The sequence below is a fragment of the Hippocampus guttulatus genome, chromosome 2 (assembly GCF_054856545.1).
Source record: "Hippocampus guttulatus isolate MCC_2025c chromosome 2, RoL_Hgut_1.0, whole genome shotgun sequence".
In the NCBI taxonomy this organism is placed as follows: Eukaryota; Metazoa; Chordata; class Actinopteri; order Syngnathiformes; family Syngnathidae; genus Hippocampus; species Hippocampus guttulatus.
In genome coordinates, this window is record NC_141262.1 from 7,174,249 (window position 1) to 7,192,649 (window position 18,401).

General features: G+C 41.7%; 1 protein-coding gene across 4 annotated transcripts in view; it reads left to right on the top strand.

Moving 5' to 3' along the window:
* Positions 1-18,401, top strand: part of diaph2 (diaphanous-related formin 2) — a 397,003-nt gene that overhangs the window by 269,635 nt on the left and 108,967 nt on the right. For all 4 annotated transcript variants that reach the window (XM_086133318.1, XM_086133344.1, XM_086133327.1 and 1 more), the window contains one exon: positions 4,586-4,710. In XM_086133318.1, the coding sequence (XP_085989444.1) occupies positions 4,586-4,710 (125 nt within the window). The remainder of the gene's footprint in view (positions 1-4,585; positions 4,711-18,401) is intronic.

Sequence of the window (18,401 nt, forward strand, 5' to 3'; positions counted from 1 at the left end):
GCATTCAGAAGATAAGTGTGGCCATGTTTTGTCCCCTGAAATTGTTATTTCAGTGGTAATTTTACTAATGATATCCCCAAAGAATCTGCACTACATTCTGCACACGCAAGATTAATTGGCACAGAAGGCTAGAAATCTCCTGTATTTCCGAAGCAAAAAATTAGCTGACTTAAAAAAAATCTGGATCTTTATGCATTCCGTAGGCCATAAAAATGGCTTGACACTAGTTTATGCACCTTGACCTGCCTCTCTTTATTGCCCCTCAAAAAGAGGCAGTCTTTTTTTCCTTGGGAGCACCAACCTGAAATTGAGAGATGAAATTCGAGCTGGGAATTGTCGGGCTTTAGACATGGTATCAAAGCATTAATCGGGGCAGAATGGACAGGATGGTGCTCATGTGAAAAGACAGGGGAGGGGTGTGAAGTTTCACACTTTATCCTTTCCTGCTATGTCTGAAAGCAAGACATGACAATGTCAGCCACCAATTCATATGATTACCTGTTTCACTGTGTGAAAGTGCGCCCAGTATTGGCAATTCCATACTTTATTTTCCCCAAGATATATGTGGGAAAGAGGCTCCTTACACCCACTTCCTATAAATGTAGGAATGTTGATTTTTAGATGTGGTTCGCTTGGCTGCCTCACAGCCGAGGGGTCTCAGTTTCTCTGGGTAATCTGGCTCTCTCCCACACTACATAATATACCTGATAGGTAATGAAAAACTCCAAATTGTCCAGAGGAGTGAATGTGGGCATGGGTTCTTAGTGGTACACACGTGCGCTGTGATTGGCTGATGACACATACTATCAAACATGGACAGATGGACGTCTTTCAGATGCCTTGTGTGAGATCTGGGAAAGTTTGCATTAGGAGCACTTCCACTGCAGCGACCATGTGCCTAAACATTGGGGAGCGTTTCCCCAGGTAGTTCTGGCGCTGTTGCCATTTCCCTCAAAATATTTTATCCAGGTGGTCCGTGGGTGCTTTCCGGTGCACAATTTACCCATCATGTAACCTAAGGATAGAGGCACATACATGTCGGTTTGTTCCTCATGTTTACAGTATTTCAGTTTGCAAAAATTAATCAGGTAAACCACAAGCCCCACTTTGGTCTGTCGGGCAACCCAACTCTTTGACAAAAAGTCATCCCCCTCATCACCATGAAATGATTTCCTTAGAAACATTGCATCAAATGAGTCCAGTGGACAACTTAAATTAATGATTAATGTCCAGGTTTTGTCACCACGATGCAAAACCAGGAGCACCAAATTGCCACTTTTATCCTTGCATGTGACTACTACGTATTATATTTTGGTGTGTGAGAAATATTGATAAGTACAATCCAATAAAGTGAAAGCATTACCTTGACCTGCAAATTTATACGGTTTCACCCATGATACATTCTGCAAGTTGTTACAAAGTTTACTTGCTTTTTTACTTTTTTTACTTAAAGTTGTGTTCGCACTACTAACTAACAAACCAGAGGTAGGGTATAACCTGGTTTTGGTAGTGATAAACTGAATTTCCAAGGAGGGTTAATTGAGATGACCCGGCCTACTGCCCAAAGACAGTCGGGATATGCTGGACATGCCCGCGACCCTTGTGAGGATAAGGCGGATTCGAAAATGGATGGATGGATGGATAGTTAATTGAGGTACTGTAATGAAGCCCTCCTCTCCACACCATAAGAAAATAAGATGGCACCTTTCAACCAAAAAGCCTGACAGACAGCATAGGTCCTTGAATAATTTCCAGGTTTGCTGTCATGATCTGTGATTGGCTGGCAACCGGTTCAAGGTGTCCCCCGCCAACTGCCCAAAGAGGGCTGGGATAGGCTCCAGCACCCACCGCCACCATTGTGAGGATAAGCGAATCGGAAAATGGATGGATGCTGTCGTGATAGAAGTCAGTAGCAAATTTTGTGCTAGTCAGACGCACAGGCAGTCCGTGCTAGTAGAATCCCTATCAGGTCTCCAAATTACAACGATGATTTAGGTTCTGCAGTATAATAATAAAGAATAAACGATCCTGTATCCACAGTGTTTGGTGATGAGAACACAACAACAACAGCAACAGTATAGCATTATACTGCTTTCTTCCAGCAAATATCACCACAGTTAATATGACAGCGTTCTGGAACTCCCATGTCACTGCTTGCAGCCTGCCGACCAGCTGCAGAATCTAATAACACCAGTGACCTCCACCCTATGCTTTATTGTATTGCTACAGCGCCACTGAACCCATCATAGTGGTGCTGTGACCATGCGTGTGCGTGTGCCTGTGTGTTAAGTGTGTGCTCAAATGGCTGTCCACTCGAGGCAGCATCCGTGGTTATGCTAAAGGCTGGGCTGGTGCGCATGTGAACCACTGCTGCCATAGAGTTTTATCGTGGGAAGATGAGAACAGGAGTGCATCCAAGCTGCGGAATTGATGTACAGCGGGACAAGGTTGACCCTTGTGTGACTGAGGCCACTGTGCTTGTCAGCCCATCTTATTTCTCCTCTACCACTTCAATTACAGTGGAGTGGTTGGGCTAACCTTGCAGATGCTTCGGGGGTGGGGGCAGGTTAAGTAACGTAACTTATCGAGTGATCCGCCTCATCGACACTCAGTTTTACTGTTCGGTTGCGAGCCACATGAATATTGTATTGGCCCGAATATAAGACGGTGTTTTTTGCATTGAAATAAGACTGAAAAAGTGGGGGTCGTCTTATATTCGAGGTCTAGACTTATACCCATTCACGACGCTAGATGGCACCAGATATCATTGAAGTGAATGCTGAATTTGACCCCCCAGGCCAAAGCGAACCCCTGTCACGAAGAATAAAAATAAAAATAGTGCTAGCATGAAGAAGAACATAAAAATAGCGGTAAGAAAGAAAAGAGAAGAAAATAATAGAAGAGATAACAGAAAATGGAGAAACGTAGCGACAATCTGGAGAAAAGTGGGTCGAAGATCGGCCAGGTTAACCAGCGGCTGAGGAGAAGTTATGGTGTAAACTTCAAGATGCTTTATCTCTCAAATATAGTATTATAATCTTTTGTTTCAGATATACTGTAATTATTTTCGGTATAAAAATTAATTTGGTGTTCAAAAAGTCTTTTTTTCAAACTTGAGTCTTGAAAACGAGGGGGTCATCTTATCATCGGGGCCGTCTTATATTCGGGCTAATACGGTAATAACGGGGCACTCTCATTGCTGAGCACATTAGGTTCTGATCAAATATTTTATCGAACGGAATTTAATAAAAGTACAGCGGAAGTCACTGAGTTGATAGGTTGCTTGTATTAAAATGAAAAATCATAATATTGCATTTCACTTACATATATCATCATCGTTCACAAATCCATAATTAACGTACACTTAATTCAATCACTTTACAATAAAATTGGTTATATTTTGTTGGATCATATACATGTATAATCACATGATATATTTTCACACAGCTACATTGTGACACTAGTATCTTAAAATGCAAAGTGATGTATGCTTTTTTTGAGGGGAGGGAGGCTGGTGGGGGGGTTCAGAGGGTGGGGGAATGGCGGCGGATTTATTTTAGTTGAGGCTTCGTTTGAATGATACAGTGCTACACTCATTATTATTATTGTTATAAGTAGTTATAATTATAGGTTGGCTATATGTTTTACACATGCATCATTGAACATGAGCCAGTCAATGATGAAGTAAAAAAAAAGTCTTGTTATTTTTTTTCAGAGGTTTACATCGACATTATTTCTTGTTTATTATATTTCAAATTTGTTTGATGCTAAAAATGGCCACATCCATTGAAAATATTACTTTTATTGCCATCAATTATGCATACGCTATTTCATACATAATATTCTGGATAATTCATGTAGCATACTTTGTCAAATCAAAAGGGAATATGATTTACTAGTGTGTATGTATGTATTGAGAAATACGTACATATTGTCACATCTTATCAAAAGTGATCCGATTGAAAATACAAATAGTTTATGCTTTTTGTCTACTATCATGTTGACTACTGCATAGATGAAAGTGCATCATGAAGGCATATGAAGATTATTTCTAGCTCGAATTCCATTGAATTTGACACAGATTAAAGCAACTATTTTAGTTGTAGCCTCGGCCACATATTTTTCAGTTACTAAATGTGCTTACTTTCATCACTTCCTCCTGTTTTAACTCCAGGATGGTGTGCCTGTGTTTGTGTGTGTGTGTGTGTGTGTGTGTGTGTATGTGTGTGCGTGCGTGCGTGCGTGTGTGTGTGTCGATGAGCCTAAACCCTTTAACATCAACCTAAACACGGCTGTGCATTCATGCTTGAGTCCCATCTGATCCCTTAAGACTCGCTGTTTGAAGTGTCTGCTTGAAAAGGCGGATCTGAATACTGTGAAATCCACAGCAACTCGGCAAACAGTGATTACAGACTGATTAATGAGCCACACTACACACAAACACACTTATACTGTACACACACTCCTTATGCATGACTTGTTAGGCCTGAAATGGATAACGCTGGAGTCAAAACAGCGTGTTTGTGCCACTTTTGGTGCTGGAAACGTGAACTTATGAATGATATTTTCATATTTTTCTCCACAGTCTCTGCAGAAATCCTCAAAAGCAGTCTGACCACCATGGAGCGTCACGTCGTGAGGCTGGAAAACGACATTGAGAACTTCCCTAAAAGTGACGACCCGCAGGATAAGTTTGTGGAAAAAATGTCGATATCCTTTTTCTGTTGCCTTTACAGTTTGCGTCCTTATAGAGATGCACAACGTGTAGAATATGAGGTCACGCTATGCATTGGAGCCGCCAAGGCATGCTGTGTTTGTGTCCTCGCCGGTAAGCACTTAAAGTCACTTGGTGTGATAGGTGGCACCCCAGGGACCGTAAGAGAATGGATCTGGCTGCCTTGCTGTGAGATGTTGATCGGATCGCCCTCCTCACTTCTTCCCCGGTTCCCTCGAGTGAAATCATGCCTGCAGCTATTTTTACTGCAGTCTGCCATGCCTGGCTGTCCCCCCGGGGGACTCTTTAATGGTGGCTCCAGACCCTCACACCAACTTATCTATCTCCCCTCCCTGATTTCATCTTCTGACCCGGCCGCATGACCACCTTCTCTCATGGCACCTGTCCTCTTTCAATATCTCCGCCACAATAGAATTAGCCTCGTCTTAAATAAGCTTTACTACAACGGAATTCGTTTTTGGCCATTGATAGTGCAGCAGTTCCCTGCGCTGACTTTCATGCAGCCAGCTTAGGATGTGTGAAGTTGAGTTGTCTGTCTCCACGTCAGGCTTTAGCCGGGAAATAAGAGGCAGGAAATTGACATGTGGACGATAAATGGATAGATGGACTGTATCGGGAGGATCACTTACTTGGAAGCATCACTTGCTAAGTATTGATCTTGTTGCAAGTTTCCCAATTCACCTTGTTGCCACCTTAGCCACTTAAATACTGTTGCTTAGTCAACCAAGAACTAAAAAGCAAATGGTTCTTGCCTTTTCAAAGGACAATAGCTAACCTCATTTGCTTGTTAGTAGCCTCTGGATAGTCGCATAATGTGAGTGTTTATGTTGACGAGTTGACATTTTTTTTTTTACAGCTAATGCCCCGGAGCACACACATATATGCTTGTTGATTTCCAAAACAGTCATCTGGCTAGGTAGACGACCACATTAGGAGTACCCCAAAAAAAAAAAAAAAAAAAAAATTAAGGATCTCATCACTCCATCCATCCATCCATCCACTGTGTATCTGGTTTATCTTCACTTGGGTCATAGGTGAGCTGGAACCTATCCCAGCTGACTTTGGGTGAAAGGCAGGGTACATCCTGGACTGGTCGCCAGTCAATCACAGGATATTGTAGTCTAATAATGTGGCCATTTCTCCCTCAAATTATAATAATAATAATAATACATTTTATTTATAAGCGCCTTTCAAGACACCCAAGGACACTTTACAATAACAAAAAACACAAAACAATACGGGTTGAGCAGCGGCAGCCAAACGCGCCAGGGTTCACTCAACCCGGAAGTCAGAAAGAAACCACAACGGAGTGAGAGGGGGAGAAAAAAAAACACGGTCGAACTATCCTCAATTATCTCAGATTACGATGAATACGATATTAGATCATTCATGTAGTATTTCTCAAAATGAAAAGAAAAGGAAAAAAGTCAACATGTAAGCCTACTCGAGTATACAAATGCATTTTCACTTATGCGTGCTGTACATATGGCGACAACATACGCTTTGTGCAGAAACTACATAAGCACACACTGTACTCTCACACTAATAATCGATAATCTCTTACATTACACTCAATCCAACATGTTAAAAAATGCAGCCTGTAATCAATTTACTAACTGAGCACTGATTTATATAGTTTTTTTGCACTTGACTTTTGAACCTGTTTTTGAACACAGCTAGCGATTCTCAGTTGTTGTTGTTTTTTTTTTTTTACATTTCTGTGACTTGCTTTCATCATTAAGGATTTTCTAACCACAATTCGGACAACATTCCAGTTCCAACAGCAAAGGTTATAAAATCTCTATCCATTTGAATATCTTGTTGGAATTTAGCAAAGTAAATACTTTATTTTTCAATAAGAAGCCTGTTGATTGCGCTTGGCTAGGATATGGGGTTATTTCGATCGTCATCTTTAAAAAGATTTCACGTTTTCCAGGACCAGGGTGTCCGTATGCAAAAATGTTAAATAAAAAATAAAATGCATCACTGAATTCAACAGAGCGCCGCCCAGAAAGTGTCTGACCTCCATTGCCAGCATTTCAGCGGTGTGTCAAATGGTGAATTGGTGAGTACTTGGGTATATACACTTAGGGCTTGGCTCAAATATTTATTTATGCAATTAAAAGCACTGAGAAAAAGACCTGCTTCCTCCCTGGCGGTGCTCGGCGTGGAGTGCAGCAGGCAGGCGGGAAAGCGTTCATGCACCCTTGATGTTGGTATTGATTCTGCGGCTCTCGTTGGAGAACTGAAGGTTTGATTGAGAGGAACCCGAGAAGTGTAGATGTACTGCAGCACGGCTGTCCCTCACTGTCTGGAGTTGCTCCCTCGAGAGTAATGGCGAGAGGTTGTCTGGTCGTGACCTAAAAGAGTCCATCCGCTTTCCCTTCGATTCTTTCCCAACCTTCCGTGGTTGACTTGGGCTGTGATTGCCAGTAAGAAATTGCCTTGCTTCCAAATGTTGGCCCGAATTCCAAACCGTATGTCTTCAGAGGCATTCGATTGTAGTTTAATTGCGGTTCTTATTGTGTTATTTTGTTGCAATCCTGACAAATTGGCACGCGAGACTGGAGTCAAGAGATGAAAGTGCATGCCTGTTCTCTCACTTAGCTCCCTGGAGTGCGTCATTTACATATCATCACCTATGTATAAAAACAACAGAAAAGCAAGCATGCAATTATCACTTGAGCTGAAACAAATCTGCTTTCTCTTTCTACTGAATGTTTTGAATTTGTTGCTGTGTCGTTTATGCTGTCGGGGGGAGAAAAAATGCAGGTTTATTCTTCCTTCTAATTTGTTAGAATGCTCGCATGTTTGTCGAGACTGCCACTCAAGACAATAACCGACATCTGTAGGGGAATGATACAGGACCAATTGTTTGCAATTTTCTAACAAAGCAGTCTCGTAAGGTTTTGTTGTTAAGATGAATATGAAGACATTTTGTTCCATTTGCACGGATGTTCAAATTGAAAGGCTGAGTCAAGGATCTCGAAATGCGTGTCCTGGAGCATTGCCTTAAGGATGAAACGGCCCGATTTGAAATGCTGTCACTCAAGATACTGTGTAATTGGAATGTCAGGATTCCTTGAATCAATACAGCACTGTTATTGAGTGTTTGCTATTAGATGTAATAAACATTTGCAGACAACGTAGACATTTCAATTAAAGTAACACTTTTATGACATGCGGTGGTTTTGTGCTGGGATATCATTTTCCAGTACATAGCGCTGCTTGCATATTCGTTGAGTTCTGAGTCATGGTGCTTTGCTTTAAAGTCCCACACAATCTCAGAGGGTGACTTGCTTTTCCTTTGGCTTTGAGATGCTCATTCCAAAATGCGGACAAGCCTCTCTCGACCATGGATGTTGTGAAGAAAACATGGGAAAAGAACAATAAACTAAACTAAAATAAAAGGTTATGTGAATTAATCGGACTCGTGTTCAAACTGGTAAGGCTGCACTGTCACCATGCATGTTATCAAACGCAAGGTAGGATGTTTTATTATAGATATAGTTTATGATTAGGAACAATTGGACTGTTCACGTTCTGCTTCGTGTCACTGTCACCATTCCTTTGTCTGCCGTGCAACTTACTCCGATTCACAGAAGCATCACAGCACCCTCTGGCCATCTGAGTGGATCGTCTCTGAGTTCACCAATGAGTGTCTTGTTAGGCTCTTGACATCAGGCCATATGTGACAGCTCCATTAGCCAGTGAAGGAAGCCAGATGATGGGCCCCATAGCCTGTAGCTCCCATGCAGTAGCAGAAGGTGTGGCACCGAAGCAACAAAAGTACACAAGGGACTCAGCCTGACGTTAACCCTTTGTTAGCGAGTCAACAATTGATTAAGGCTCCCCATGCCCTTTCAGTCCTGGAAGTTCTTTGGGGATCTGCATGTCCCCCTGCAGGCCAATATGCTTCACCCTCTGTCATATGTGAGGTCAAGACAAGAGGTAAACAAAGATTATTGTGTTCGCTGTACAGTGACGACACTTCCACTGTCTCACGCGGTGTTTGATGGTGGATCCCGAAATTACAGTTCAAACCGTTCTAACGTAAATCTTCAGGCGCTCGGTGAGATGAACTCTCTTTTGTGACGTATTTATCTGGTTGGCCTCCAAATTCGACGACGTTTTGCATGCATTTAATTGCGGACGTTCCACTGTTCCTCTATTGATGAAGGACCAATGCAGATGAGCACCACGAGTGTAACCATGAGTGAATCCACTCCTACACAGCTTGGTCTCTGCAGGCCAAGGCCTCTGATGATTATTTATGCTCCAGTCGGACTAAAAGACCTAGTGGCAGAAGCACCAAAGTGCACCTCATTACTTCCCCAAAGGGCCTGGGCTTAGAGCGATGGTAATAGACAGAAGCCCAGCCACCCTCATTTGTCACAGGCTCCTGGGTTTGATGCAAAGCCCCCCTTGAGCACTTGTTGCTTAAGTCTAATCCTGCAGTAGACCAGGCATGTCGCTCTGCTCAACCATCCCCACTCTCCGCTCTCATTTTATGTTTAAATGAAATCCCTTTCGTAGTTGAATGGCAGGGCCATTGTTGACCCCTGCATTATTCCCTTGGAAGGCAAGCGGGAGAAGAACGTGACTGGAGTTATTTGTCTAGTAAACACGAGCCATTGAGGATTTTGACAGAATTAGGTGGATCAAGTTAGTGCACCAGAATAGCTTAAAGCCTGAATGGCACTGATAAAAATGTGTCCGAATACCCATTCATATTGTTTCCAAATGTACTAGCAATACTGTATTTGTTCAAGTTGATTTTTGCAGTGGTGGAAGAGTAAATGAAGAAGCAGAAATGAATAGCCATCGTTGAAGATAGGATATTACAACTGCTTCGGTGACAATGGGCCCTAAGGGCAAATAACAAAGCAGTAATTGTTTTCTAAGACTGCTCTTTCAATGAAGAAAATGGAGATATGACAGGCAGTATTCACAGGTTTTTGTTTTTGTTTTTTCAGGACTGTTCTCCTCTACACGATTAGATGAAGGATGTTTCATTTAAAATTAGATGTCCAGGCCAAATAAGATGAAAAAGTGCTTGGGAATAACGCTCATTAAATCATATTAAGTGTGTAATAATGAAGTGAAGTGCTGTGCACAAACAACTTGGATTGCAGATAAAGGAAGGTTATTAAAGTATGAGTTCAGATGAGTAAAAGTAGGAGTTCAGACAAGTAAAAGAAAAAAATATGAGATACAATATGGCCTGGAATTCCTTGGAATTCCACCTTATAGCGGTTGTGCATCACCCTCAATGGAAGTGTGTCACTGTCTTGGGTTTTTGTGTCGCTTGAGATTGCTCGAACAGGTTCTTCCTACTGACAAGACCCTGAAATCGCTGGGTCCACCCCACGCTCTTACCCGCCGATGATAAAACCACCTTATCGACTGCTTTTGCACGCTTGGAAGCAAATAAGCGCTTCATTATGCAGATTAAGTGTACTAATTGCCTCACGTTATCAAATTGATTACAAGATACTGCTCCAAGGCCGACACGTGCGCCGCTTTCTTCCAAAGGAGCATCTTAAACCGTGCCATTTGTGAACAGATTAATGACAACGAATGACACTGTGAGCCGTGTCACCAGCGTGTCACTTCGCATTTGGCAAATTTTCCAATGCAGGAGGGAAAAGATGGAACGAGATTGCTAATTAAAATGAATGCGTGACAGTCAGAAAGACTAACAATTACAAACGGCAATCTGATTGTAGTCAACAGGGGAGTCCCCATTAATAGGCAAAATGAGGATCATCAATCACCCAGAGGGGAGGAGCAGCACAGACTGTATCTTGTCAGAGTCACTCAGTGTGGGGGCAGCGGCACGATGTGCATCCCAGGGACAGAGTCACGTTGAAAAATAACTTTTTTTTTTCTTTCCCCAACTCTGTTTTTCACAACACTAGCTTCTCGGTGTGACAACCTTTGTTTTGTTTTTTTGTTGTTGTTTTTTGCGGAGGGGGGGGGGGTAGCTAACCCCCTCATTGTCACCGTTTTCAGTCAGTTCCCAGTGTTGAGTTTGAAGCCTTCCGAAGATATTGTGTTCTGATGACATGTGCTGAAAGGCTTGTAACTCCACATGGCTGCGCTTGATTCTATGAAAGGTGCTGGCACTGCGTACCTTGTTGATATTGTTGTATGAATAAAACATGTCCCCTGCTTATGCAAATGCTGACAGCCATCTTTGCAGTCTTAAGTGGCTGACTCGCGCTCTTTGTTGTGAAGTATTCAAATGACACAATCTGAAAGCGAGGCTGGGATATTGTAGCACTAGTGTCTTGATTGAGTCATACACGTATGGGGTCTGATACCATCTCAGACTCTAAATCTATCGAGGTCAGGGGTGCCCAATATGCCGATCGCGATTGACCGGTAGCTCGCGGACTAGTCCCAAGTCGAGGGTTGCAGAGGGAAAAAAAAAACAACCCAAAACATGTGTGTGTCTGTGTGAGTGTTACTAATATGATATACTGTATTTTTGTGTGAGTGCGCACTGCACCCTTAGCATTCTATCAGTCTCACTTTCACAAAAAGTAAAATAAAAAAGCAGGTCACCTTTAACCTACGGTGGCGCGTGACCTGCATCACCGGAAGTTGTTAGCCTTCAGCAGTCTGGGATTACAGCTTGCGATCAGAGCTGTTGCGTTATATCTTTTTTTGTTGTTATTCTCATTCAATAGTTTGTTTCATGTACAATTCATCGAAGGAACTGGCAACTAATGGGAATTTTAAAATGGTAAACGTGAGCTACGACCGTTGACATGCTGCAAAAGTGTGTCCAATGCCTCTGCGTCAGGTCTTGACTACGGTAGGCAGTGATTTGCTTTTCACTTTAATTTATTTTTCTGTTTTTGTTAATCTTAGGGGCCGTGATGGCTGTTGCTCAATCAAGGGCATCATTAAGGGCATGACAAAGATGAGCTAACTGACATTTCTGAAAGCAGTGGAGACATCTCTGTCCTTGGATGTTCGGTACAATAAGGCAATGTCATTATTTAAACATAATGGGACCAGTGTTTTCATCCCTGCATCTCTTTTTTTAATATTTCCAAATAGAAAATCACTCTGCCCAAAATCCAGGTGATTCGAGCTGACTTGTACTGTTCAATGGAAAAGCGACTTCCACACCCGAACGTACATTGATGGTGTGTCTAAGCCCTGTCGTTGCGCTGCAAGGAGGGCACTGTGCCAGACACATCTCTTACCAGCAGCGACCTTGAATTGACTTTCTGTGATGAAGATTTATGCTTGATCCCCGAGCTTTTTGTCTTGATTCCTTGTAGACTTCCATCCCAGTCTAAGAACACTTTTTGAAACTGCAGAGACCATAGATCTCCTACTCTGTTCTTTTTTTACCACCCACATTTCTGATCCAACACACACACACACACACACACATATATATATATATATATATACTATATATATATATCCATCCATCCATTTTCCGAACCGCTTAATCCTCACCAGGGTCGCGGGGGTGCTGGAGCCTATCCCAGCCATCTTCGGGCAGTAGGCGGGGGACACCCTGAACCAGTTGCCAGCCAATCGCAGGGCACACAGAGACGAACAACCATGCACGCGCACACTCACACCTAGGGACAATTTAGAGTGTTCAATTAGCCTGCCATGCATGTTTTTGGAACGTGGGAGGAAACCGGAGCACCCGGAGAAAACCCACGCAGGCCCGGGGAGAACATGCAAACTCCACACAGGGAGGCCGGAGCTGGAATTGAACCCGGAACCTCTGCACTGTGAAGCCGACGTGCTAACCACTGGACTACCGGGCCGCCCGTTTTATATATATATATATATATATATATATATATATATATATATATATATATACTATATATGGTAAGCTGTCCACTGTAGTAACCGCTGACCCTGATAGGGCTGATATGCTTTTAAAAGCACCTGTAACTTAAACACCACAGTTGTTTTTTATTTTTATTTCTTACGAATTCTAACTTGCATTGGTCAATTTTGCTGATCACACTCTGCTTGTTTGTCGTAGACAAGAAGATTCTGGTGCCTCAGGCTTGTTTGAACCACTGCTTCTATGGTAGCAAGGTTATTATGTCCCATTACAAAATGGTATTGTTTCACTGGCATGTGCTCTGTTGCCTTCCTCCCACATTTACAAGTTTTATGTGGATTAAATTTCCAATGTTATGGAAGTATTTTTTTCTAACACACCTTAAAAAGATTTCTTCCACCACCTGCAGCATAGTATTTTTTTCTTGAATTTAATTATGGATTAAAACATAAATCAAAAATGAGATGTGTGTGTAAGATTAATTCTATAAAACCTCCCCTCTAGTAACAAAAAATGTATCACTTGTTTTTTGAGCTTGAAAGTTTGTACAAGTTTGGATGTTACTGCGACAACTACTTTGTACAAACATACTAGTGCACATACAATGTAAGGTTTGTACCCTTTTTGTTTGTGTGTGTGTGCAGGATATATTAAAAAAATATATATATATATTAGAGTTGTCAAACGATTAAAATATTTAATCTAATTAAAAATGCAACTGTCATAATTAAGTCAAATTAACTAATAATTAATCGTGATTACTCACACATTTTTTATCGTTTCTAAATTTCCTTTTATATTTTTTTCCCGTTTTAATGCTCTCATCAACATGGAATCATGGATCAGTTTTCTATGTGCAAAATGCAAATATTTACTGAAACAACAATTTCGATTTTCAATTTTAAATGAACATTTTTCACTTGGAGCAGTTATTCACACATAATCTCTCACACAATATTACTGTCCATCAACAACAGTGAAAAAAATATTTTGTCACACAACAGCTGCTTTAACAGCTCTTTTAATGGAATCAAAACAGCAATATAACATTATAAAGTGCACATCTAAGGTAAACTAGTACTCAGCCTATAGTGGAGTTAAGCCATGGTTGCATACATCGTTTTTCTCAAGTTTGCTTTGAACACAGCAGTCAGGCTATGTTGATTCTGTTGGTCCTTCTTGCGCGGAAGTCTCTCTATGGTTTTGTGTAGACATCATTTCGGATGACGACACTTGGTTCGGTGACAACACTGGAGATGTTTTATTTTCAGTGTGGTCGCTAGTTTGCTACCACTGCACCGCTGAACTCTCGATGTGCCTCAGCGCACCGTCACTGTCAGACAAACACAGAGAAGCTCCACCCCCATTATTTATATTGACACGGAACACGGTAACCTTCCACACAAAATAGTTCCAAACAAGTAACAATCGTGTCAGTGGCATACATTGAACTCAACAGAATGCCTGCTCTTTATTCACCAGAGGCTCACCAAACTAGTCTCTTAATTCTCTCCCAAAACAGTGTCTTCTCCCGCTTGGTGTACCTTAGCCTTCTCCACTACGTACAATTTCTGTTCATAGCTTGTAATGGAGGCTCTCGCTGGCAATCTGGAGTGGAGTCGTTAGATGCAATGCGAATGATTTCAGCTTGAGTTTGGCTGTGGACGATGTTGACAGGCTTGCATGCAGTAGCCATACATTTAGCTATGGCTTCAGCAAATTTGTTCTTCGTCGTTTCATCCATTTTCTTCACTTTGAAATTATCCATAGCTGTCTGTCTTAGACGAGGGGGGGGGGGGGGGGAGTACTCACATCAACTGTGTGCTTGGCCATTAAGTGGCATTTCAGACTCGACGTGCTATGATGATAGCTCAGTTTACGACTGCAAAACATCCAGGTAACTTTGGTCTTGTCAGTGGAACTATCTGGCAACTTTTTAAAAGTAAACTTTTCATTCATAAACTCTTTAAGTATCCGTTTTCTGTGTCTCGTGCTGCCGTGGCTGCCAAAACAGACATGGGTGTGGACCTGTGCAGCGCGTTTGTTGTTTTTTTATTTTTATTTATAGCGCAACGTAATATCCGCTGTGGCGTGTCCCGCATTAATCTCGCGAGAAAAAAATAATCACGTAAAATTTCATTTAAATTAATGCCAATAATAACGCGCTAAACTGACAGCTCTAATATATATACATACAGTACATACATACATATACACACACACACACAGACACACCAACTAGGGCAAGTGGAGTGTATCTATTGTTGTGTCATCTCAGACTATGGTATCATGAAGATCTGAATTGACAGTGCATGTGCCATTCCTTGCTGAGGCACAATTCTGGAGTCTATCAACATCTTTTCAATTTGTAGTCATTAAGACACATTGATGTTGGCAATGGAGGGGAGAAAAAAAAATCTGCACCAGTGCAGCAGAGGTGCGCCTTGTGGGAGAATGGCTTCATCATTGTGTTTCGGGTTATTTAGGAGATGGCATTGTACAAATGTGTATACATCAGATGGCTGGTAGGCAGTACGGAACAAGGCTTTTTTTTTTCCCACAGAAGTGATTAAAATGATTGAGGACAGCGGTAAAGTCATTCAGCTCTCAGCAAGGTGACAAGGGACATTCTGTGTGCCGGACTGTTGTTGCCTCCGTACATGTGAGTGGGGGGTTGTTTGTCACAAACTTGAAGTGGTGAAAAGGGAAAGGCATGGAGGCAAATATCCACACAGGGACAGTATTTTGTTTTGTTTTTTTTCTTCTTTTTGGAACAGACAACCAAATGTTTACTATCCCCTCCACGTTTTCATTTGACCTTCTTCAGAACAATTACGAACCCGTGTGCGATGTTTGTTTTACCACCATGCATTGAGATAATGTAGAGCTACGTGTGGGACAAAATATATGTTGCACTCTAGTGATACACAAGTGTCAAATATTGATATTGTTACTATCCAAGTGTGTACACCACAGGTGTCAAACTCAAGGCCCGGGGGTCAGATCCGGTCTGCCAGGTCATTTTATGTGACCCGCGAAAGCAAATCATGTGTGTCAACTTGCTCAAATCTGTACCGAAATGTTAAATTGTGATGTGCAAGTAACGTTGAGATTCTGCAATAATTTTGTTACCCTGTTTACACTCACTTGAACAATAATTGAACAAACTATTAGAATTGAATGATTTCAAAACTAGTCATCTATTCATTTGTTGTGTACAAGTAATAATTTTGTGGTTTCACTGTCATAACGGCCCTCCGAGGGAATACATGACTCCTAATTGTCCCGTGATTAAAATGGGTTTGACACCCTTGGTGTACACAGACAATTTCAACTTTTTCATAAAATCTGAAGCTCGGTATTGTAAAGATTGAGGTTATGTCCTCAAAGGCATTATCTATTTTTAAAGTTATTTTTCTTTTCTTTTTGGTCTTGCATTCACACACAACTTGCATTTTGGGCCTCTGAAGACTGACTTTTTGGAAAACTCAATACTTTCTCAATCTGTGTGAAAAGGTACAGAACATGAGAAAACTGTCAATTCATTTCTTGTTTGACAAAACAGGGAGCAACATTATCTTGCCTTTTATGCTGTTGATTAATTTAATCATCCATCCATCTATTTTCTGTACTGCTTGTCCTCATTACTGTTGCGGGTAACTTCAGGCGAGATGTAGGCTATGCCCTCAACTAGTCACCCTTCCAGGCCGTACGGTAACCAAATGGTAAGCGTGTCTGTCTCACAGTTCTAGGGTTCTGGGTTTGAATCTCAGCTCCGGCCCCTCCAGGTGGAGTTTTGATGTTCTCTCTATGTTCAATATATTGTTTTCAGGGAAAAAAAAGAAAACACACACACACACTCACACACACACACACACACACACACACACACACACACACACACACACACACACACACACACACACACACACACACACACACACACACAACCCCAGAAACGATTCAAAAACATTGATCAAAGTTTACTATACCTTTTCTACTCATAATATTGAATAAAAGAAAAAAATGAAAACAACTGCTAATATGCAAATCTGCGGTTGCCAAAACACGAACATGCAGAGGTTGACTGCAGTTTTCATTTGTAATATCATCATTCACCATTAAATGGCAGACATGGCTTAAATGTGCTTACACTGGGTCTTATACTACCTGCTAGTATGATGTGAGTTCATAATGTTCTTGGCAGTTTTGTGCCAACCTTGAATGATAATTTTTATTCCAGAAAGCACTGGAAAAAATAGAGAAAGTGGTTATTTTGTTGCTTACTTTCAATCTCTTTTTGTTGGGTTGGGATACTGAGTATTTTGTTTGTGCATTGAAAAATGTAAGAGGACATATTTTACAAATATGCATGTATTATGTCCATACGTAAAAGGGCATTTTTGTCTTGCATCTGGATGTGTGTGGCATTTTTGTCTTGCATCTGGATGTGTGTGGTCCAATGTAGCCGCCCCCCGCACCAAGTAACACCGATAATACACTGCGGCTCCCTCGTGACCAAAATGAGGACAAGCACTATAGAAAATGGATGGTCGTTTGTATACTACAATTTAGGTGTCAACAACATTAGAAGAGCTTTCCTTCAGTGGGCTTGTTGGCAGTACATAACCAAATTCGAATGCATGAACTGTTCACCTGAAGCCAATTAGCACGGGCTGCCTTGTGAAAGTGTCAATTCAACATCCGCAGATACATGTTCATCATCCCACTCCGCTTCCCCCATCCGACTCTTCTTCCATCGTCTCGCCTTCCCATCAAGTGCTCTAATCTCCCGAATGCTATCCAGCCTTCCTGTTCATCCCCTGCCTTCAGGATTGGTTTCACACAGTGATCCCCTCACTGACCAGACAGGCGACTGAACAATTAACCTCCAAGGCTGACCCGAAATATCACAGACCTTCTCACTTTGCCGTTCTTATTGGTCTCTAATAGATTTCCAACAGGAGGAGGTAAAAAAAGTGGATTGAGTTTCACCTGGCCAGCCCTTAGGCTTTTTGCAGAAACACTGTTTGGCTTGTTGGTATTCTCCCCTCGCTAAAGCGCAATACAATTGTGATGGCTCTACAGGATGTTGTGTAAAGCGGGCCAGGCTGGTGAGTGCCAATGTGTTAATAATAGCGTTAGACACTGTGGCATTCGACCAATTGTGGTGCAGATTGCTTCTCCATTCCCATCCTGTTAAAACCTTCCATTTCAGTTATGTTGCTAATAGAACCAAAGCACTCTGATGGAACCAATTTGACTGAAATTGTATTCCTCGTTAGATTGATTAGTCCCTGTGGTATTTACTGTCGCTTGAGCCTCCAATGCAGCATATATCCAATTCCATGCGTTTAAGCATTTCTCACTCACACCAATTCATTTATCAACGCCAGAGTGCTCTTTTTCCGCTGCCTACATATTATGCTAATGTGTGGGAGTCTTCTGTGATTGTATTGATAGTTGAACATGTGCAAATTGAAGCCGGTAAGGTAATGGCTCAAAAGACATCCAGTCCAACATATCCACTAATAGATCTCCAGAGAGGTAACATAATCCCTCAACAATATCTTCTTATCATATTACAAGTGAACTATGTGCAAAACGGGAGGGGGCTCACTATCCACAAATGAATACTAAGCCTCATACTGATCTTTAAGCTTATCAGGCTTCATGGGGAACAGAACGCCTTCAAGTAGTGTCTGTGATGCAAGGCTGATGAGGGATGATCTCTCTGATACTGGTTTGTTCCCAAATCCTGTGCAAAACAATGGCTGATCAGACCCCCCCCCCCCCACGTGGGCATTAATTGAAATCAAGAATAGAAGATTC